A 24,411-nucleotide genomic window follows, 5' to 3' on the forward strand; every position below is an offset into this window, starting at 1 on the left:
CGTTTCACCTGTACAAAATAGTCACAGAATACAGATGGTATGCAACATGAGAGCTTTAGAATGACCGGCTCCATTTTACATATGCAGCAAAAAACAATTTTGGCAAACAAAAAGCAACCAATATTGTCCCAATTCAAGAGCAAGATATCAAAGGCTGAATGTGGTCCCAACTTCAGGTAGGAAGTTCTAACTAGAACAAACTACACCAGGCAGACAGAAGACTTGAAAACTGAGGAAGGGTACCCAGAATCTGCAGACATGCCCAGACCCCTCATGTGAGTCATTTGCGCTTATGAGAGACCTTCTTCATTCTTGCATCTAGTCTACTCTTCGATGTACACATTTCCTTTATTCCCACTGTGTTCTCTTGGAGGTAACCATCTGAATGGGCAAAGGAATAAAGTTCATTCATAGAATAATTGGAAACCACTTACAGTTTTCCGCTGGTTGTTCCCCAGCCTCAACTAAATTGCTATGCCTATTCTACCAGGTCAGGGAAGACCAGCCTACATGTGAACTAGTCTTAAATAAGGATCTTAAATGGTGATCACACCATTTGCCAAGAAAAGTGCTCAGAACCTGCCTGTGTCTAGACAAGCATCACAATAATTTCATGCACTCTCCTTAATCCCTTGGGGATATAACAAAACACTCTGCAGCCTTGGGGCTCTCCGAGCTGTGGGTTAGCAGGCTAATAAGCATTTGGAAGAAGCCTCCATGTAGAGCCCCTGTGGCTATCCTTGTGAGGAGAGGGCTGGGATCAGGACCACCTGCTCTACTACCCCCCATTTCTATCAGGGAAATGACAACTGACACCAGAATTGAGGCTTGAGGATTGGAAAACTCCAGAGAAGCTTGCGTTTCTTGGTTGCAAATTTAATACGTGATTCTTCTTTAAGGTCCAAGGAAAATTCGACATAAACTGATATCTCCCACTCACATTGTCACAAGGGTAATTAATCAGTGAAATAGACTATGGTGAGGTAGTTAGGAAGACCCTTAATTCTCCAAGATTCCTTTTCATCATAAGCAAATTTTTAGGTCACAGGTTTAAGGAGGAAGTATTACCATGGAAATAATAAAATCTATTCTCTGGTTCCTTTGTTTCTGCCAACCTTAATTTAAGAATCATACCTCTTTTAATGAAGTAACCTCTCAATGGTCAGCCCATCCTGATTTTCATGGGAAATATTTGGTGATAGGGAAAAACTAAAATTGCGCATTCAGAGTCTGTTTCAATAGCCTAGAATTAATAATCTAAAACACAATGATCTCCAAATGCTGTTTGTACTACCACAATTTTTATCAGTCTGGCCCCTGAAACACTCATCAACAAATCTCTGTTCACTCTCTTTTAAATTCAAATATGTTTTTTTAACAAAACTATGCTCACAATACTCAACAGAAGTTACATTGTTATAATTATTTTTACCCAAATATCTTTTGCCCAACAGTAACACTTTTCCTCAAAGGTAACTAGAATAAAACCTAAAATGGTTAGGTTTGGTACAAATGCACACCTTTAGCCAAATTTTCCACTATCTCCTATATAAAAGTTTTAATAAATCTGAAAAATACAGAAAATAATTTGATAGAACGAATATCTGACTACCCACCACTCAGAATTGCTGACTGTTACATTTCATGTTATTTGCTCTGTGGCCTAAGAAATACAGTGTTAATGTGCCTAAGTGGTAACAAAATGAAATTTGAGCTTCAATGGCCATAAGAACTCATTGGATTAGTCAGTACTTTAATTTATAAACTCTGGTATTATATCTCAGAATAAACTGTGCCATTTTAGAGGTCAATAAATCATGTTTCCAAGGAAACAAAGCTCTGTAGCAACCCATCTTCAGGGGAAATGCCAGTGAATACTAAAGTGCCTGGGTTTCCAGAAGCCTCCATGAGCCATAGTTATTGTTCTGGTCATTTTCTCCTAATAAGACAGTTCCTTGCTCCAAAGCCTCCTCTGATTAGGCCATGTTGTTTATCCATCCACACCTCTTGCTTTCTTTAAATATGTACTCTCTCAAGTAGGTTCTTCTGCTGAAAAGGTAACCCGTAAATGTTTGCAATTTGATTATTTAAATTAGGAGTTTTCTTCAATGTAAAAGAAAAAGTCTGCTAGAGTACAACAAGAATCTGCTTTCAGAAAGAAATGAGCACCAAATATAGCAGATCAGGCAACCCTTTATGAGAACATACAAGATCCCACTCAGCTTTAGTAAGAAATCTGGCCAAGTTAAACATTACCATGATTGACTGCAAAATATACATATGTGCCATAATGCATTTTAAATACGATTGCTACTTATATCACATCTCAGAAAGTTAATATACATTGCCTTTTTTTAATATTAAAGACTGTAAGAATTATGAAGAAAATTCCTTAAAGAATATATGACTTCCCAGAAGAAAGAAAGCATAGTGTCTTTGAATTTCATTTTAAAGTACTACTTGAGGGATGCTTGGGTGGATCAGTTGGTTAAATGTCTGACTCTTGATTTCAGCTCAGGTCACGATCTCACAGTTCATGAGATCGAGCCCCACCTCAGGCTCTGCACTGACAGCACAGACTGCTTGTTCTGTTCTCTCTCGCTCGCTCTCAAAATAAATAAATAAATGTAAAAAAATAAAGCACTACTTGACATTGAACCATTTGGAAGAAGAAAAAGCAGATCTTAACTCATAATTTTCCTCTGCTTAGAAAACTGCTAGGTTTGTATTATCTAAGATGAAGTTCACTTTGGCATGTTTACAAGGCATTTCGTGATGCACCAGACTTCCTCTTGCTTAGTTTGTGAACCACGTACTAACTCATATTCTCCAGGCACTATTCATCTCCCATCCCTGTCTTCCTTGCTGAACTCAAGCTCTTTTGAAGGAGGAGATGGTGTCTTGCTCCCTTTTGTCAACCCTTCTCTCCCCCACCCCCTGCCACTTCCCCATTACGGTAATGACACATTATGAGTATATTGTTAGTATACTAACACTAATTAGTATATTATGGTAATTACTCCTTAAGTGTGCAGTCATTTTTTTTGCTTATTTATTTTTACAAATGAAAGAAAGAAAGAAAGAAAGAGAAAGAAAGAAAGAAAGAAAGAAAGTGTGAAGATGAGGAAAAAGATGAACGGATTTAGAAAGGCATACATCGATTCAGCTTCTGTCTTAGCCCTTCAATATCTGCCCATACCCTGCATTTCCATCAAGCCTCCCTTGACTGTTCTAGGTGTACATGGTCTTTTCCTCTTCCAAACTTGTTTTTTTTTCATTTGGCAAATCAATATGCATCACTGCCTTGAAATACCTCTTCATGGCTTAAACTTCCATTTTATTTATTTTTTATTAATTTTTGTTAATGTTTATTCATACTTAAGAGAGAGAGAGGGTGAGCATGAGTGGGGGAGCAGCAGAGAGATATGGAGACAGAATCCGAAGCAGGCTCCAGGCTCTGAGCTGTCAGCACAGACCCCAACACAGGGCTCAAACTCACAAGCTGTGAGCTCATGACCTGAGCCGAAGTCAGACACTTAACTGACTGAGCCACCCAAGAGCCCCTTAAACTTCCATTTTAATATTTGACCACATTTTGCATAATGGAGAATAGAGAAAACTAGAGAATAGAAAAGAATTAAAAAGGTCTCATGAAACGCAACACAATACAATCATTAATGGCTTGGTGTATCTCTTTCCAGCTGTTTCTTTTGTAGGTGCGTGTTTCATTTGCTTTTACCAAAGACATTATTATAACCTATTGGATTCATATTGTAACTGAATCTTTCTCGTATTTTCTATTCCCAGTTAGACAGAACTTGGAGGGAGATATTAAGAATTGGAATGATTTTCGGGGCACCTAGGTGGCTCAGTCAGGTGAGGGTCCGACTTTGCCTCAGGTCATGATCTCGCGATTCGTGGGTACGAGCCCCGAGTCGGGCTCTGTGCTGACAGCTCAGAGCCTGGATCCTGCTTCGGATTCTGTGACTCCTTCTCTCTCTGCCCCTCCCCCACTCACACTTTCTCTCTCTCTCTCTCTGTCTCTCTCTCTGTTGCTCAAAAATAAATGTAAAAAACAAATTAAAAAAAGAATTGGAATGATTTTCATAAGCTTCGCCTGACATGACTCTGACAAACAGTAGGGGTTCAATAATTTTTTTATTTTGTTCACTTCTCATTCCTGTACTTCATAGTCACGGATTGCAGGAGGTGCTGTGCTTTTTGCAAAATAACAATAGTGAGCACAGAGTTGTGCTGGAAAGCGGCTAGGAGGGCTGTCGCTCTGTGCCCGGGATTTCTCAGAGCATGGCACCTAAGGGGTTCTTGAAAGGGAGTCCCGGGTTGTTCTCCTCGTTGGTCTCTGGCACCATTTAGTACCACCATGATAGTGCTGGTGACAGGTGACATTAACGGAGTTCCCAGAAGACAGGTTTCTAAAAGACAGATAAAAGTTGGAGCAAAACAATGACATTTATTCTCAAAGCTGGAGACTTTGACCCATACCGCTTTTATATAGTGTGACTGATGTTGATACTTGAATCTGCCTGAAAGATGCAGGTAGCGTGCAGTGTGTTGATCATGAATGAATTCAGGGGCATGTAAAAGTACTTGGGATCCTCTGCTTCCCATTATCCTAGGTCAATATTTATATTTATATTTGTATTTATATTTATATTTATATTTGTATTTATATTTATATTTATATTTGTATTTATATTTATGTTTATATGTATTTATATTTATTTATATTTATATTTATATTGGGTGACGGAATAACACTGTTATTTTGACTAAAGCCCCTCTACTGCTCTGTATATCACCAAAGGGTTTATGTTGGCTTCCAAATTCCTTTTCACAAAACTCTTACCCAACTCTTTAAACAGAGGACCCTAGAATGTCTTCCTGATAAAATGGCAGTTTAAATATATAATACAGGGGCGCCTGGGTGGCTCAGTCGGTTGAGCGCCCGACTTCAGCTCAGGCCACGATCTCGCGATCTTGCGGTCTGTGAGTTCGAGCCCCGTGTCGGGCTCTGGGCTGACAGCTCAGAGCCTGGAGCTTGTTTCCGATTCTGTGTCTCCCTCTCTCTCTGCTCTTACCCCGTTCATGCTCTGTCTCTGTCTCAAAAAAAAAAATAAATAAACGTTAAAAAAAAATTAAATATATAATACAGTTTTGCTTAGGCTCAAGGAACAAGCAAAAAACTATAACTCATTCCCGAGAGTGCCTCTCTTATTATCACTTCCTGACTCACAACCCCTGCTCCCAGAGAATTAGTTGAGCATTGCTCCTTTAGGGTGGAAACAGATGATGGTGGAACAAAGCTCGTAAATCTTGGTGAACAATTTCCAGGCGATACCAAGAGGCAGATTGTGGCTTTAATGACATTCTTGCCGGGAAATTGGACTTTCCTTGAAAAATAAAAAACAAGCCAAGAAACCTTATTTTCATCCCTATTCACTCTCTGAGCTTAGGGATCAAAACATTTCTTTTGTTTGTAGGTGAGCACTCTGCACAAGGAAAAACCAAGAACTGACAGCTTGACGAATCCTCTCCACACCTGGGCAATAAATATGTAAGTTTTTTTAATTTCATTCAGTGAGATGTTCATTAATATCTGCTTTGTTAGAGTGCTGTAGCTTAGATTATCTCGAAAGATTTTTACAAGCTGAAAAGTTAATGGTTTGTGTCAGGGAGACCATCATTATCTATTTGTCTAAAAACAAACTCTAAGAAGATTGGCCAGAGAACTGCATATATTGGGGGCTGTAGAAGATTCTTCCAGTTGCCTTGCCTGCTACAATTCACTCTGCCTATTGGCAATGTTTTCACGTAAATGCACTTTGCCTTTACCTCGGTCAGAATATGCACACTAACAGTGGCAGTTAGACAGGGTTCTATTGTTAACAGAGACTCAAAGGACCCAGAATGGCAATGCTTACAAATTTTCAGTTTATTGCAAGAAAAAGATGTGATACAGCAGCTGCGCTAACGTAAGGAGATGCATCCCAGCCAAAGACTGGCGGAGGGCAAGGGGTTCAGAGGAGGGAGGTAGGAGGTCCATTTGTCCTCCCTCTGTAAAGACTGCACCGGGACATCCTTTCCCTGTGGGTGCAGGAACCATGGGTGTGTATACAAAGCACCTCAAGCAAGGTGTTCCAAAAAGGTAGTCTCAGCTGGGGTTTCTGGTATGTAGCGGGTCACAAAGGCATAGTGTTGCTAAATAACTAGCTGAGACACAGAGCCCGCCAGTGTCTTTATGAGAACAGATGCAAATGAGCAATCTCATTGCAGCAGTTGTGAATCAATAAATAATTGAAACCTCTCAAAACTATGGTTACGAGTGACATTGTTACTCCGTATGTTCTGTGCTTTGACCGGGAGTCCGTGCAATGCACATACATTTCCTCGTTCAGTAAAACAGCTCAGGCCAGTTTCTTGCCTGCTAGAATCAACCCTCTTGGTTTAGCATGGGATTGTCTTTTGCTTTCCTAGAATTGAGTAAGAAGATTTTCTTCCTATTTTAGTTTAGTTTTCACAAGATGCATTGATTAAGTGCCCTCACAATTAGCGTTTGATGCTTTTTAGAACCTGCAGAAGAATTTACCCTTCAGCAACTAACAGTAAAAAAGCAAAAGAACAAACAAATACGCATATGCCCAGAATTGACCTGACCACGATGGTAGGCACTCTGGGTGGTGTCCAGAGGAAGGGATATTATTTTCGTGTCCACTACCTATGTCTACTACCCAGCTAGTAATAGCGCTGTCACGGACACTCAGAGAGCACTTGTAGAATAAATGATGCTTGCCACATTTCTCCAGCCAGTAGCAGGAGATGGAGACAGAGGACTGCCATCCAGATGTGAACACCAGTGTCAGATTCTATCCCTTTCTAGCCAGCAAGGGTGGATTAGAAAGAGAAGAATCTGAGATTCTGCCTATCCTTTCGCGATGGACATTTTTAGATGCAAAGTTGGAGAAGCTGAGAAATTTAAGAAGTTTGTGGAGGCAGGTGGTCCAAACCTATCTAGTACATGGAAAACTTCCTCTCATGCCTGCTAGGGTTCCTTTGCAACCTTGTGGCTAGTCAAAAGATGCTTTCTAAATTATCAAAATGCTCAACTCTTAGTGACCAACTGTCCAATTTGGCAGAAGACAAAGTCTTCTTTTCAGTTGGAAAGAAAAGGTATACAGAAGTGAGGGATAGTGGTGACCCAAACAAGCTCAACAAAATAAACTTTTGTCCAGTTCCGATTCCTTTCCATTTTTTATACTTTAAAAAAATATTCCTAGCCTTTAATTTCGTGTCTTTAAATTCTCAGAAATAAGTAGCTTTTGTCTTTCGTCTCTGTAATTTTGGAATTACATAACCATGTTCTGAAAAGTAAAGATCAGAACAGGAAGAAACAAGTTTGACACATCAATTCGACTATTTGTCTAACTTTTTTTCAGTCTATTTCTCTTGGCAATCGTTGTACTTTAAACGCAGTAACCAGTGAGCAATGACTTTCTAGATTATCAATTAGAAATCAGATATCAACTCAAGAGATTCAGAATAAATAGGAATGCAGTCATCAGAACCAGAAGCTTTGGGAAAAGAAGTGGGGAATTTTGGAACTGTGGAGGAGTAGCAAAGTTCACAATGTTAAAATCTTTCGTCTCAAAATCAAATTCTGGATAAACTTAATGTTTGCTGCTTCATATATCAATCCTCTGTTTTGTGCAGAGCATTATATTTAATGTGATTTGGCAGGGCAGAGAAGAATTCCAAAATACTTATAACTTATGATTCTTGCCCTCTCCAAAGTTTGCCTAGTGGTAACATTAAATCACATACAAGAAATAAGATAATAATTAGAGAAAAAAAATTAAAAGCTGTGTGAGCATGATTGACACTGATTCAACAATTCAAACAGATTTTAAAATCTCGGAGATTTTATACCAACAAGAGGAAAATTGGTAAGGGCTCCAGTAAAATATTATCCTTTCACTGCAGATGGATTGCTCCATTTAGGGATCATAACTTTTTAAGAGTAAGAAAAGGATCACATCAGCTTAAACTTTCCCTATATAAATCACTTTGGTCCCATCTATTACCTGGTACCACCTTCAAAATAGCTATTAATGTGGAAATAATTTCTGTTAAATTTTGAAGGCCACCAGAATCAAAGATTAGAAACATATTAATGGTATGCAATTCTAGATATATGTGGGCTCATTTATAATGTAAATGTGCTCTGTTATCTTCTTCTGAGATTAATTCTCTTACAACAGGGAGTGGTAAGGATGACATAGCTAGAGGAATGGGTTTGCTGTCACAAAGAACTTCTGCTAAGCCCAAAATTTCTATGCAAAAACGTGGAACAGGCAAAGTACATTCTTTTGTTATTGATGCCAACAAATGGTCTGAGCAAATTGGTCAATAATGAGCATGGAGGTGGGGACATTAGCTAGTAATGTCTTTATGGGGAAATATGTATAAAAAGAACTATGCAAAAAGAGAGAGTAAAAGAATTTATGTATGTTTTATTAAGTAACTGATTAAAATTTTTTAAAACATAAAACAGTATAAGGAAATTCAATGGAAAAGATAGGAATTCTGCCACATCATGACTTAAAACTTCCAAGCACAAAAAAAATTATCATAAAGAAAATTATGAAACAAAAAACAAATTGGGAAAATGTTTGTCAAAAACATGAGACCAAATAATTAACTTCTTAAATATACCAAAGGCATTATACAGATTAGGAAATAGAAAAGTGAGCAAAGGCTAGGAACAGGCAATTCATAGAGGAAGGAATAGAAATGATAATATAAAATTACAGAAGAGTTACTATAAAATCTTAAAAAATGTGAATTAAGACCAAAAAAATTATAACCTTCAATTTAATTAAACCTTTTTTTCTAATTTTTAAAAAGCATACTGGTGAAGCAAATAATATCATATGCTGCATTTGAAAATCTAAATTCGATTAATCTTTCTGAAGAAGAGTTTGGTAATATTTTTATTAAAGGACTTAAAAGATTCACATTGGTCACCCAGTAACTTCACTTTTAGGAAACTTTCATAAGGATATGATTTGAAATGTGACTAAAGATTAATATATAAAGAATAGTAGCAAACATTTAGAAACAGTTTAAACGTCTAATGGTATGGAAATTTCAAGTAAATTATGCTTCATGCAATCAATGACATTATATAACTTAGCAAAAGTAATTCTCAAGATGATTTTTTAATTACATGCAAACACATCCAAGATATAGGTTAAGTGGGGGAGGGGACAAATTTAAAACTGAACAGAAAGCATTTGATTGTTCCACCACCAATTCTGTGCTAGAGGAAGGCAGGCAGCTCCTGCTACCTGCATGCTCCCTCACCAGCAGGCTCCCCCTCCATTCTGTTCCAAGCCCCCTGACAGTTTAAGTGGTGGGAGTTTCAGATCAAGAACCAAAAGTCTGGAAAGACCAGTGACTTTATGAGAGTCTCATCCCACAGACCCTCAGCATTATGGAATGTTACTTATTTTCATTTTTCTCCCAGATACAATTCATTCTTTCTGTCATTTCTCAATGGTACCGTGAACATCTAAAAGCACCTTTGTGAACTTCCAGAAGAGCTTAGCATGTTTTTCAATTATTTTTGTTGCATTTTAAGATGAAATAGCTGGGACTAAAAATAAAAATCATGAAAGAGATTTATTTTCTGATCCTAGGTATGGCCCTGAACAAACTCCTTAATAATGCTTTGCACTGGGCTCCACATCTATAAAACCAGGATAGAAAGATCTTTTCTTTTAAGCCTATTTTGCTTCTTTGTTTATAAAGTATTGTCAGCGTTGGTAAAGAATCTATCATGATACTTTATTACAAAAGTGATCATTCTATTCTTTATCAGAATCATAAATTTATAAAATTTTAGCGTTGTGCTATATTAAGGACCTTAAAGTCTCGCATTATCATTATTGAAGACAACACACTATATTTAGAGAGATTATAATGTTGGAAAGGAAGCAAATACTGATATTGGTGTAGACATTCAAATTGAAACTGCCAACTAATGGAAAAAATCATTAACGAAGCAAAACCCATTTCTTGAGAAAGATTTTCAATGTGGAATATACTCTGACCAAAACTCCAGTTTGTTTTCATATTGCTTGCTGATTCTTGAAAAAAATATGGTATTAATCGTGAGCATTATCTTACTCACGTGAATCCAGGTGTTTACCTAGATGGTCTGTGCTGCAAACTTTTGACTTTACCTGGGGACTCACCTACAGAGGAGTATGGGTCAGTTAAGCAAAAAATGACAGAGACCCTGCTCTTTGCCAAGTTCAAGGACAAGTGTAAAAAGGCTCATGACATGTCGCTGTCCTCAAGGGGCTTATAGAAGTGAAGAGCAATACATGTAAGGAAGATAATTGGACTTTAATATGGTAAATAATAAGACAGTGGTGTGTAAAGTTAAACATGGGACCTTGAAATTTAATGGCCAGTTGCTTAGAAAAGATGGTATCTGAGCTGAAACTTACAGGATAAGAAACTGCGTGAATATAAAAGAAATTATAAATAATTGGTTAGCGTTGTGCTGTGCTGTGCTGTGCACATCTGTTGCTAGGTCAGTGAACCGCTGACACTGTTCCGTGGTGAGATTAAGTGTAGAAACTGAGAATGAGCCCTTAAAAGTCGTCATAGCAATCTGATATTGCTGCAACATTCTGTTCCTGTTGTATTTTTCGAAATATCAGTTTGCAGCCAGTTAGAAATTTTTGGAAACCAATCTGGTCCTTCACCCTAGATAACTTGAGAAGCACTGGTCCAGAATCATAGTTCAATGCCACAAAGGCTGGGAAATGAGGCTGAAGCAGTAGAGGGCCCCAGATCATGAGAGGTCTTGCTTCCCATGGTAAGTCATCAAGGACTTCAGAAAGTGAAAATGAAATACTTTTTCTAAGGAGAATAAAATCAGATTCTTTCCTCCTTGATTACTGCCATCAAGACATTTTCTCATTTGGGGAGACCTCCCCCTCCTGCAAACTTGGATGGAAAATACCCAGGAAATGAGTTCCAAATTTGAGAGGGGAGTCTGTTCTGCAGTCATGCCTAGAATCATTGTGCTCTTTCCAGAGCTATGCTACGCTCTACCGTATACTGGACCATCTATCGGTTGCAGATGCTCTAGAGGACATCAGAAGTACTCTGCTCTACAATCCTTCCCATAGCCTAAGGCATGGATCCAGTGACCACTCCCTGCTCTGCAAAGCACTCCCCACTATGGCCACCAGTGTCTAACTTGCCCCCATGCGAGGCAGCAGTGTAACTAACTAACCCTACCAAAGCCCCTGCTTCCACCAACCATGCCATGAATGAGCGAGCAGGGTGCAGGTCTCTAACCGCTGGCACCACTGCGCACCCCACCCAGACTCTCGGGAACCACCAGTACTGCCATCAGCAGCACAACAATGTCTAAGCCCTGCCAGCTCAGACCACACCCCCCTTTTCCCACTTAGGCACAGAAGCCCCCATCTCCTGCTCCTTTGGGGGCCAACACGGAAAGTTGTTTCTGCATTGCAAAGAAGAAATCCCAAAGTGATCAAATAAAGCCCTGGCTCTCCTGCTCTCCTTCTTGTGAAGGAGAATTGGAGAGTTGTCTGTTCACATTTCACCCTAATAAGCACACAGCAAGCAGCAAAGCATGAAAGTGGCCAATAAACGTCTACTCACGTTGTCACCCCAAGGAACAGACCGCCAACTGCCTCCCATTAATGATTGGGTAGAGTTAAGGACTTTCATCAGAAGAGGAATATGATATTTGTGCTTGAGACACATCACGGAGTGTTTAATAAAGATTAATTCAAGAGAGGTAAGAGTAAGGAGTAGGACTGGAAACAGAAGAGTTAGAAAATTATTGCAATATTCCCTAGGAAAGGCACAAGGGCTTCGCCAGTTCTCCAGGTACAGTAGGGATGGAGCTGAAGAAGCAGAACGGGGTAGAGAAAAGTCTGGAAGGTGAACTTTTCCAGAGGTGGAGATTGATTGAATGTGGGCAGTGGGGAATGAGGAAGATTACAAGTCTAGATGTGCCCACCTTTCCAGCATGAGTACCTGGGTAGGTCATGGAGGTTAGAGCAGAGATTTGAATTGTGCAGTGAGAGGGAACAGGTTTGGCTGGCAGTACAGTAGCCCCCCTTTACCATGGGGGACATGTTCCAAGACCCCGGTGGATGCCTGAAACCACGGATAGGACTAAACCCTGTACATGCTGTGTTCCTTTCCTGTGCATACATACCTATGATAAAGTTTAATTTATAAATAAGTCACAGTAAGAGATTAACAACATTAACGAATAACAAAATGAAACAATTATAAAAATAAACTGTGATAAAAGTTAGGTAAATGTGGTCTCTCTCTCTCTCTCTCTCAAAATATCTTGTTGTACTATACACTCCCTTCCTATGATGATGTGAGATAATAAAAATCATCTACTTGATGAGATGAAGTGAGGTGAACAACATAGGTGTTTTGATGTAGCCTCGGGCTGCTACTGACCTTCTGATCAATAGGTCAGAAGGAGGACCCTCTCCTTCTGGACCGAGGCCAACTGCAAGTAGCCGAAACCAGGAGATGGGAAACCACGGCTGGGGTGGGGGTCAGGCTACTGTAGAGTGTTGTCCCTTGAGACACCTTGACTTTGAAGTGCTTGTGAGACAGTCAAGTGATTCCATCGGGTGGAAAAAAGCAAGTCACTCACATTTCTTAACAAGAAATGGTCCCTCCGGCATCTTTACTTCCTCACTTTCTTGCAGTCTGAACTTTTTCCCCCCACAGGCTTCATCTTCAGCTTCTGTGCTCCAGGGGTAGCAAGGGAGAAAGCTTCGTGGACTCTTTCCTGATGTCCAGTCCTGCTTTCCAGTCTGCCAGTCACCTGTCCCAATAAAGTGATGTCCAGATGGCATGCAATAATTTCATAGAATCCGAAGAAGCCCGGGCCTCCCCCGTCATTTGTGACATGAAAAGCACATTACTACATTTTATAAGAACATGCTTGGGAGTTTTAGGAAGGACCTTTGTGAGCAGCTAACCTGACAGCCAGGTAGGTGGGTTCCCTGATGACATGACCTTCCCTTGAGTTGAAAGTTTCCAGAGCCGACAGTTCCTATCCGTGGAGACTTTCCTATTTTCTTGGTGTTCTCATATTACCTAATGTTTGTATTTATTGTTTTGTACTATGTTAATGCAGGGACAATTTGCAAGTGTATTATTAAATGTTAGGTAGAAATCATGCCATGCCACTTTGTACATAAAGGTATTTTATTCATATTTTCATGTGTTACTTTTAATAAATAATTACTATATTCAACACACTAAAATATCATAATGTGACTGTGAAAATGGCAATGGTATTGTCTTCCCATAATTTTGAATATTTGGGTGCTGATTATTTGAACATGAGAACTCACTAATGAAAGACATCTGCAATAAGTGAGAAAGGAACAAAGGATTCACATATCAGACTCCGTTAAAGGGAAGTCAATTTAACATCTCTTTGGTTTTTCTATTTGTAATTCACACTATGTGACAAGGATGTAAGGGCATTTATGACACTCTGTACTGCATTCATTAAGATGATAACAGGAGTGAGACTTTTTATAATCCATTTGGTTGATAGAGTCTGTGCATTTTTAAATTTTTTTTTTTTTTAGAAATGTAATGATTTGTTCTAGCAATCATTGTCAAACGTCCAGTGTGTACAAACCAATACTTCATAAATACGTAACTATGATATGACTTCTCAGTATATCACTTTCCTAAAAAAAAAAAAACAAAAAAAAAAAACAAAAAAAATAAAAACCTATGATTATAGCTGCCCTCCATCAGGAGCCAGTTCTTCTGTTGAAAGCTGACTGATCAACCTTGACCACTTCTTGGACACAAGGGATCGAAATGTCATATTGGTTGAAGTTCTATGGAAAGCCTTGGAACTAACGCGCTGCCAGTGGCAGGAAGCTCTTTAACTTTTATGATTACCTAAGCTGCTTTCCATGATAAATTACCTTAGTGTTGTGAGGGCAGTGTAATAGAGACAGAATTTTGTATTTAAAACTGCTTTTTAAAAGTTCATTTTTTTACAGTGTATTTCAACACTTCCAGCTTTAAGAATTATATAAATAATCATCTTGGTTTTAGCCTCCTGATGTCTGGATTATGTCTAATCAAGGACACCAAGCAAACATATTATTGAATGATGCCTCTTTGTGTTTCTCTGAGAAGAGACATGGAGAATAAGGGGGAGGAGGGCAGGGAAAAAGCAAGCACGAAGGTAGAGAAAAAGCCAAGGATCTCTGACATGCATCTCCCTTGAGGGATGCCTTGCCCATGGTCAACTCTAACCTACGAGCCTTTAAATGGGAACAGCAATGAGTAGAGCAGTGTCTCCCGAAAGAAAATATCCCAACACCCATAGAACGCTCTACTGAGTCTCTCAACAGAAACCTTGTTACACAAAATGTACCGCAAAGAAACAAACTTTTCTGCGATTTAAATGACTACAAGTGATATATTATTCTGGTTTCTAGAAAAACCATTTTCTTGACTTTTCATAAGTATTGTTGAAAGAGAGTTTACAAGGTGCAGAAAAGGGAAAGCTTTTTAATGGTCATAAAAGAACGAAATTCGTTCTAGTTCAAGAATTTCATATAAAGAATATGCTTTATACTAACAAATATAGCATTAAATCTTTAAAACAGCCTAAGTGAAAAGAGGATTGAAGACTTTGCAGAGATAATAGTGGCATTTTACAGCATCAATCTCTTTCGTAGGTAATGTCTACATTTTTATAAATCAACTTAAGGTTCTGTTAAAGTAGGGTGTTTTGTTTTCAAGCCACAATTGCCATTAATCAGATGTTTCTTAATTATCTGATTTAGATGATCTACTTTTTATGCCTGACTTATTGTAAGCTTTTTATTCTGATATGTAGTTCAAATGTCACTGCAGCAAAGGAAAGGCTGTATTTATATCAAAGCTAAACCTTTCTATGTTTTTGTTCTGCATGGCAATATGAATATAATTTAAGTCTATCAATAGTCAAAACCTAAACAAGTGCTAATTAACTGGCACTGTTGTCATCTGAGAATAAGCAGATGTTGTTGGACGACATAGGGCCGGTGATCAGCCAGCAGGGAGAGACTTCTAAATTCCCCCTTGCTGAGCTGAAATATTCCATTACACATCTGACAAATCTATGCCTTATTACTTGTCTACCTGCCATCATGAGGATCAACTTAGGACATGGACAAACCTTCAACAATGAACATGCTGCTTTCCCTGATTTTCTCTGTTGAGCCCTACTTGTGATTATGCAAGATTTTATGGGGTTCCAAAAAGAAAAGTAGATAATGTCCTTTTAAAAGTTATGTGTTGGGTGATCCTAGTCTCAAAGCTATGAAACTGCTAATAATGACCCATATTAAAGATATCCATCACCTGTGGTTAATTAAATAATAGTTACCTTGAACTAAGAATTTATGATGGATGATCCATGGATCTTTCCTTAAAAATTTCTCCACAAATACAAACCAGATTTCTCGTGTTTCATTAAATGAGTATACTTTGTCCTTGCTTCAAAGGGATTTGTCTTACAGGTGGCCCTGGATATATTTTCTTGTTCTGGATACTTTTTAAAAGCAAAACAGTTTTGACAAAGAAAATGGAAAAACGTCTATCATGTCCATCGATGTTACATTCCTGAACTTGAAGTCAGAATTCTACTGCAGTGATCATGGACTAACATCATTAGTTAGCTAACACCATATCCAAGACTCCCTGTGTGTCCGGCATTATACTAAACACTGCACATTCATCATCTCAGTTAATCCTCACAATAATAGTAAGAAATAACTTCTAACCTTTTATTATGTTTTGCTTATTATTGTTATTGTCATAAGCACAAACAAAAACATATCCATTTTAAAGATACGGAAGCCAAGACAGAAAGTTAAATAACTTACCTAAGGTTGTACAACTAGATAAGAGCAAAACTTTGGATTCCAACCTAAATCCCAAATCCCTGTTCCTCATCACTATACTACTTAATCTTTCTAATCTCAGTTTATTTATCTATAAAAAGGGGTGAAAACATTATACCCCTTGCCATAGTGAAAACCAGGGACCAGATTTATCATCCCCTTATAAACAATTGAAAAAACTAAACATCTGTTTCAGACAATGGACAAAAGGCAGAACTGGACCATGATCCCTAAGAATAGAGAGACAAAATTGTGAGTCCTATGAAGTCCTGACTTTGACACATTTCAGACCAGTGGCATAGAGGGGACCCCTAAGTAGAACCTGAGAGTCATAGTGAGTTGAGGACACATAGATTGAAGCAAGGGGACTAAGGTAGCCAAAATTTGTGGAGGAGAGTACCAGACAGGAAGGAGCTACATAAAGGCCTCCAAAAATCTGCATTTGGTGACACTGTATCTGTTGATAATGGGATATTAAACTGTGCATACACTTAGGGTGAAATTCCATGAAACCAGGCAAAAAAAAAAAGGGGGGGGGGGGAGCTGTGTGCTGAAAATTCCTAGACATCATAAAGGGTAGAAAGACATTCAAGAAAGAAAGACATTCAATGACCAATGATATTGGGAAATCCTCACTGATCACCTTGATTAATAAGCCCATAAGAGTCACACTTTAGTATAGTTGTGCTAAAACACCTATAGAGTAAAGGTGGCTTTAGATAAACCCTAGCCCAGCCTAAAAGCAATCCCAAAAGAATGAAAAAAGCACAACACATTTAAAGGTCTCCCAGGACAAAGTCTGACAATCTTTTATAAAGAGAACAAAACAGGACAAAATAACAAATTAACGTAAAGTTCCAAATATTCATCATCCGATATAAAATGATACAGATGCCCCCAAAGAAGTATGCTGTGAACCTTAATCATGAGAAAAATTAGTTAACAAAAGTGATTTTTAACAAGGATGCTATATTAATTCAATGGAAAAAGGACAGACTTCTCAACGAATGGCTCTGGAACAATAGTTTTCTCGTGTGCATAAAAAAACTAAAGTCAACACTTACCTCATACCACACACAAAACAACTTGAAATGTGTCACAACTTAAACATTACATCCAGAGGGGCGCCTGGGTGGCTCAGTCAGTTGAGCGTCCAACTTCGGCTCAGGTCATGATCTCACAGTCCGTGAGTTCGAGCCCCGCGTCGGGCTCTGTGCTGACAGCTCAGAGCCTGGAGCCTGTTTCAGATTCTGTGTCTCCCTCTCTCTCTGCCCCTCCCCTGTTCATGCTCTGTCTCTCTCTGTCTCAAAAATAAATAAACGTTAAAAAAAAATTTAAACATTACATCCAGATATATAACATTTGCTTTCTATAGTCAGTAAAGATTCCCTAAATAGGACATAAAAGGCCAAAACTAAAAACAACATGATAAGTTGAATTTTATCGAAACTAAAAATTCTGCATTTTGAATGAGCATTAATAAACTGAAAATGCAAACTAAAGAATAGAAGAAAACATGGGAGTTACATATGTCTGACAAATGGCTTATATCTAGAACTCAGTCATTAATAAAATGCAATTTTAAATCTACAATGAGATACCACTACATATCCACAAGAAAGGCTAAAATCATAAAGGCCAATAATACCAAGTGTTGGAGGGGATATGGAGGAACTAGAACTCTCATACACTGCTAGTGGGAATGTAAAATAATACAACCATTTGGAAAAGAATTTAGCAGATTCTTCTTGAAAAAAGGAAAGTTTTAAAAGTTAAATGCCTACTTCTCATATGACAAAGCATTCCACTTTTATATATTTACCCAAGAGAAATGAAAACACATGTCCTGGCTGTACAAAGACCTATAACTAAAGGCTCTTTTCATAATAGCCAAAAGCTATAAACAATAAACAAATGGTGGTAGAATCATACAATGGATTACCACGCAGCAATCAAATGGAACAAACTACTCATACCGTCCCCCAAAATGGATGAATCTCAAAAACACTATGCATTATGCTGTAAAAAGAAGCCAGGGACAGTGGTGTGCATACTTTATGACTCCATTTATATGAAACACTAGAAAAGAAATCAAACCAATGTCAGTCTTGAGCCAGGGATGAAGGGGAAATGCCAGGAAACAAGCACAAGGCAATTTTTTTTGAGATGATAGAAATTTCTGTAGTTTGATTGTGGTGTGGGTTAGATGGTGTACAGATTTGCCCAAACTCAAGCTACACATTTAAAATGGGTATAATTTTGGGGCGCCTGGGTGGCTCAGTCGGTTAAGTGTCCGACTTCGGCTCAGGTCATGATCTCGCGGTCCGTGAGTTCGAGCCCCACGTCGGGCTCTGTGCTGACAGCTCAGAGCCCGGAAGCCTGTTTCAGATTCTGTGTCTCCCTCTCTCTGACCCTCCCCCGTTCATGCTCTGTCTCTCTCTGTCTCAAAAAAAAAAATAAATAAATAAACGTTAAAAAAATTTTTAAATGGGTATAATTTTAAGTATAAAATATGCCTTAATAAAATTGACTTTTAAAACTATTTTGTAAACTTTTTAATATTTTTTTCCTTCTTACACTTTTACTTTGAGACATGATAGGAAAATTCGACAGGTACACATGGAAAAATAAGACGTGATCACAGTGAAAATTGGAGACAATCAAACCAGAAACCTTTAACGCTTGTCAGCTAATGTGGAAGCTAAAGTTCTGAGAGGGACATGCTGCAAGGCTGACAGGAATGGTAAACGGTGTTCCTCTCTTTCTTCCTCACCCTCTCCTTCAACAGAATCCACACCAATCTCCTCATAATTCTTCTCCAGGGCACCTATGTCCTCAGAGGCCTCAAAAAACTCTCCTTCCTCCATGCTTTCACCCACTTACCAGTGAATAAATCATACATACATCAGGTGAAACCTGTGGTCCAGGCGAGCCCAGGACTCAGCAAAGGCTGTGGTATTGCTCAGCATGCACACAGCTCATTGTACTTTGGCCAGGTCTCCACCAGGTACCACAGTGAGAGACCTGTAATCAATACCAACTTTGAAGCCAGTGGGGTACCAGCCCACAAAGGGGATGCTTGGTCTTGTTGGTGGCAATGGCAGCACTGACGTCTTTGGGAACCACATCGCCATGGTACGACAGGCAGCAAGCCATGTATTTACCATGGCGAGGGTCACATTTCACCATCTGGCTTTCTGGTTCAACTCACATACTAGTGGTCTCTGCTCAGAGGACTGTTCATGGTAGGTTTTCTCAGTAGAGATGACAAGGGCATATATGGCCAGAGGGAAATGGATGTGGGGATAGGATACCAGGTGGGTCTGGAATTCTGTCAGACTGAGGGCTCCATCAAATCTGAGGAAAGCAGTGACGGAAGACACAATCCGGCTAATGAAGCAATTAAGATTAGTGTAGTTTGGGCACTCAATATCGATATTACTATGACAGATGTCTTAGATGGTCTCTTGTCTATCATGAAGGCACAGAGTGCTCTAGGGTGACATGGGTAGTGAATAGGAGTTACAGGGCTCAACTACAGCTGTGGAAACCTGGTGGATTGGGTAAATGGAGAACTCCAGCTTGGACTTCTTGCCATAATCAATAGTTATTCCATCAGCCGGGAGGTGAACGCAGAACCAGTTCCCCCTCCAAAGCCGTGGAAAACCAAGATGTCTTGAACACCTGTGTGCTTGTCGGCCACTTTCTGAATTAGGTCCAAGATAAGGTCAATGATCTCCTTGCCAGTGGTATAATGCCCTTGGGCATAGTTATTGGCAGCATTTTCCTTGCCTGTGATGAGCTGTCCAGGGTGGAATAGCTGGCAGTAGGTACCAGTGTAAACGTCACCAATGACTGTGGGTTCCAGGTCTATAAACACTACCTCTGGCACACACTTGCCTCACTGAAGAAGATGTTTAAGGAGTCATCTTCTGTCAATTGGCATCTGGCCATTGGGTTGGATGCCATATTGCAGGCAATAGAATTCCAGTAGACATTGCTGATCTGGATACCAGCCTGGCCAACGTAGATAGTGACGCAGTTGTGCGTGGTGGCTACAGACTAGGAGGCACGGGCAACAACAGGAGCAGACACCGGGTCCCAGTTAACGTCCCTAACAAGCTGAGTTGAGGTAAGTCATGCACTGACTCTATAAAGTTTTTTCTAAAAAGAGGAGTTATATTATTACCTTTCTGTTATGGACTGAATTGTGGTGCCCTCAAATTTGTATATTGAAGTTCTAACCCCCAGTACCCCCAGAATGTGATTGTGTTTGGGGATACGGCCTTTAAAGCGATCATTAAAGTGACGAGGACATTAAGATGGACCCTCCTCCAATGTGACCGGTGTCCTTATAAGAAGAGGAAATTAGGAGACACACACACACACACAAACATGCACACACACACATACCGGGAAGACCATGGGAAGACACAGGGAGAAGACAAATGTTTACAAGCCAAGAAAAGAAGTCTCAGAATGAAACCGGCTCTGTTGACACCTTAATTTTGGATTTTTTGCCTCCAGAATCGTGAGGAAATAAATTTCTCTCATTTGAGCCGCTCAGTCTGTGGTACTTGTTATGGTATCCCTGGTAAACTAATACAGGCCTACAGGGTCATGGAGATAATTAAATTAGATTATGATTCATGGAAACACAAGATATAATAACTTTTTTCCCTTCTTGATTTTCCTAGTAACAACCAGGGTTAGAACTACTCATATTTATATTCAACATTAATTGGCAAGACTGAGATCCCTTTCCAACACCTGGAAGAATTCCTAAACCCTTCTGTTCTACAACTAGATTAGAACCTTCTCTTTCTAAGCATCATGACTCTAATATTACCGTTTAATATAAATGAGCTTGTAGTGAGGTTAACATTTATCTGATAAGCTATTAAAATATTTCAGTGCTTCAGTATCTTTCATAAATAGCTGCTATCCTAAGTCTACTGCCCCCCCCCCCTTCAATTCCCTCCCAGAGCAGCTCTTCGGGTCCCTCCCCTGGGACCTAAATCTTTCTAGGATCCAGCACCTGAAGGGATAATGTCTGACAAAAGTGAGGCCATCTGTTCTTATAAGTCAATGCCCCATGCCACACTTATGATTAGTTATTTTGACTAGCACTGGTTTTAGGGATGTGTTTTTTTCTTCAATATATGAAATGTATTGTCAAATTGGTTTCCATACAACACCCAGTGCTCATCCCAAAAGGTGCCCAGGGATGTGTTTTGAGAATGGGGCAAAAGGCAATAAGGATGATTAACTTGAGAAAACATTTTTTTTAATACAGATTTGTTCGATTTGGGGTACGTGTTTATTTTGTCCGCCAAATGTAAGCCTGGGCCATTTCAATTTAAGCACACTTAAACAAGATAACGTTTGCAACGTTTTAAGGTACAAAACCTCACTTGTACACTCAAATTTAGGGCCCGGTCTTCATTAACCTCCTCTAGTATCAGGTGTTTGTGATGTCTGTCCACTTCCGTGCTCACAAATATAAGCCAAGCCTGTGTGTGTGTGTGTGTGTGTGTGTGTGTGTGTGTGTGTGAAAGAGAGAGAGAGATGGAGACAGAGAGATAGAGATGGAGACAGAGAGATAGAGACAGAGACAGAGCGGGCATGTGCTCTCATACAGGTCGAGCTTTTTTGGTGTGCTGGCAATATATCAGCAGAGCGAGGGCTGTCTTCTGCTGGTGTTGCAGTACAGTATAATAATGCTGCATTGAAATTACAAGTGTACACACTGTGCAGGATTTAGGGCATCTTGCTTGGAACTAAAACTAAAGCAAATGAAAGCATTTAAAAAAAAAACTGTCAGCTACGACATCGCTGTTCCCATTGCAATGCCATTGAGTTACTTCAAAGAGCTCAGGCGATTTGATAGAGGAGACGCAGATGAGGTTTTCTCTGGTTTTGCCGCAAAGCTCACTTACTCGCTGAGTGCGGTACCACCGTTGGTCATGGGAGGGCTGCAAGAGGCAGTTTGCCATAAATGCCTCTGTTACCTAAGAATTACGAATCAGTAAAGTATTGGAGGAAACTGTGGCATCCTAGAAAAATATGCTCCCTCTCCCCTCCATCCTATTATTGGGATACGACCCACTCCCCAGAAATGGCATGAATTTTTATTTCGAAAGAAAAGTTCGATGGCTGTGCCTCCCACTCTTGTGAAGTTTCAGAGTGTGAAATGTGGAAGTGAAGTCGAACTGTCTGGATTGAGAAGTGTGGGAAGATTTCAAAGGTTGAAGCTTTAAGACATGTGTGTGGGAACAGAGCAGAAATTGCAATTGGCTATTAATACCAAAGGCTAATAGTTATCACCATTGTTACCATCGATAAAGTTTTATTTCCACCTACTAGCCCGAAGTATTATTTTAGGCACAGGAGTGATGAAAAGACATCATAAGTGATCATTTTGTCCATAAATTTATTGTCTGGCATAACAGAAGACAGATAGCTTAAAGGGGAGGGCTTTTTTTTTTTCCTACTGCTTAATACAGGCAGGCGGGATGAAGTGATGAAATAAATGGGCACCAAGTGTTTCGTGACACTACTGGTGCTCCAAGTGGCATTCAGTGGGGACTGTGCACAGGGGTGGAATAAACGATGAGCTCTGAGTTAGACAGGAGCGTAAGTCTAGCTTCCATGAGTTAGCCTCTCAATTCTAAAATGGCCATATTAAGATTAGCAAAGTAACGCATGCAAATCATTTAACACAATGCCTAGCTTATAACCCAGGCATGAAAAACAAGAATTTCAAAACATCAACAACAAAAAAATTAAATGTAGCAGAGAGCTAATACAGACAAGTAATTAGGTACACAAGGTAGCAGCATAAATAGAAGCCATATCCTGGAAGAGTTTTGCCTCTTTTTTTCTATAGGTTTTGAGGAAACTCTAAATGTATTTCAGGCAAGTAGTATGTTATGGGGCCAGAAACAGTTAAGGGAAGATGAAAATGAATATGTTTTTTTTATTTTGCTTTTTGACTTTTTTTAATGCAAGGAGGAAGGGAAAATGCACAGTTATTTCCAAAGGAATGTATGTGAGTTTGATATTTAGAACAGCAGCCTTCAAGTGAAACAATTTAATGACACAGAATTATATTTTGACTAATGTCTTGGTCTATTTGAGAGGGTACTTTGGGTCAAAAACCAAAAAAGATTCCCTTCCTTGCTGAGCCCAATTAATTAATAAGGAATTTTACTAAAGCAATAAAAGGTTCATTCCCTTAACAAATAAACATCACTCTAAGGATTTCCAGAAAAATCCACTCATCTTTCTACTCAACTTAATATTAATTAATAATCAACTATCACCTACACTGGATTCTCAAACTCCACTCACCTGGGTCTCTTTCCTTAATTGTTTCAAAGACCTGAGATTTTTGGGAACTCATCCCACTCTGCCCCAATCTTAAAAGGGTTGGATTTTAGAAAACTAATTAATCCAGGGTCAAGGTCTACAGATCACTGGATCTGTCTTTTGAGGTAATCTTCCTGCTTCTTTTATCCCAAGGCGATGGACAACAATAATAACCAATTACAGTCTGTACTTTCCTATCATGGACATTAGGAGGCAGGTTTCCACTACTCTCTAGAAGACATTGCAAAGTTTCAGGTAGGCAAAAATTCCCATGAATGTACAAGCTCCGATGACTTAAGTGCATCTTTGCTGTAAAGATCACCTGTTACATGCACTGCCTGTTGGAATAGAATAGCATACGGCTTTTTCTCTCCAAGCATGGCATTTAGCTCCACAAGGAAGAAGCCTCAGCAGAATTGTCCAAAGACCCTTCCAGGGAAAACAAACCTCACTCCTGGATCCTGCTGTGAATATACATTATCTAATCATAATAATGTAAGATGTGTTGCATTCATAGGTTCTCAATTTTGGAGCTGCTCAGACAACATTTAAGGTTGAACCAAAACTTTGAAGATACAAAATAACTAACTAATAACTAACTAATTAGAAGAAGTTACAAGACGAGGGAAAGAGGAGAGGTGAGAGATGCCATAGGGACACTAATGCGTGTATTGTACATAGGGAGAGACCCATAGACGCTGTCGAAATTAATGAAAAGAAGAACAATAGGTTTCATTATATCATTTAAGGTTAAAAAGAGAAGCAAGGAAAGCATCAAATAATGATACAGGTTATTTAACTTGGGAGATAGTGTTAGTGAGCTAAATTCTTATTCATAGCCCAGGCTTAATTAGCCACTGTCTACAGAAAAAAGATGCAAGTTTATTATTTACAATTGTAGTGATGAGCCCCAGAAGAACTGAAGACAGAAATAGTTGAGGTCATTATCTCTGGCTGGAATCCGGGGCAGAGAATAAGCGTTAATATCAGTTTAGGCTCTGCAAGAGCTCTA

At 39.2% G+C, this 24,411-nt stretch overlaps 1 protein-coding gene and 1 pseudogene across 1 annotated transcript in view; one reads left to right on the plus strand and one right to left on the minus strand.

Annotated features, from left to right (window-relative positions):
- The window catches only part of EMCN (endomucin), a 102,751-nt gene extending 89,391 nt beyond the window's left edge, over window positions 1-13,360 (plus strand). The window contains exons 11-12 of the mRNA XM_019415832.2: window positions 5,502-5,575; window positions 12,807-13,360. Of these exons, the coding sequence (XP_019271377.2) occupies window positions 5,502-5,536 (35 nt within the window). The 3' untranslated portion in view covers window positions 5,537-5,575; window positions 12,807-13,360. The remainder of the gene's footprint in view (window positions 1-5,501; window positions 5,576-12,806) is intronic.
- A 5,187-nt stretch (window positions 13,361-18,547) lies between these two features.
- On the minus strand, window positions 18,548-23,703 carry LOC109246618 (tubulin alpha-1 chain-like; annotated as a pseudogene).
- Window positions 23,704-24,411: the final 708 nt, after the last annotated feature.

This window comes from Panthera pardus, unplaced genomic scaffold (genome assembly GCF_024362965.1).
Source record: "Panthera pardus isolate Hobbes unplaced genomic scaffold, ASM2436296v1 HiC_scaffold_13, whole genome shotgun sequence".
Lineage (NCBI taxonomy): Eukaryota > Metazoa > Chordata > Mammalia > Carnivora > Felidae > Panthera > Panthera pardus.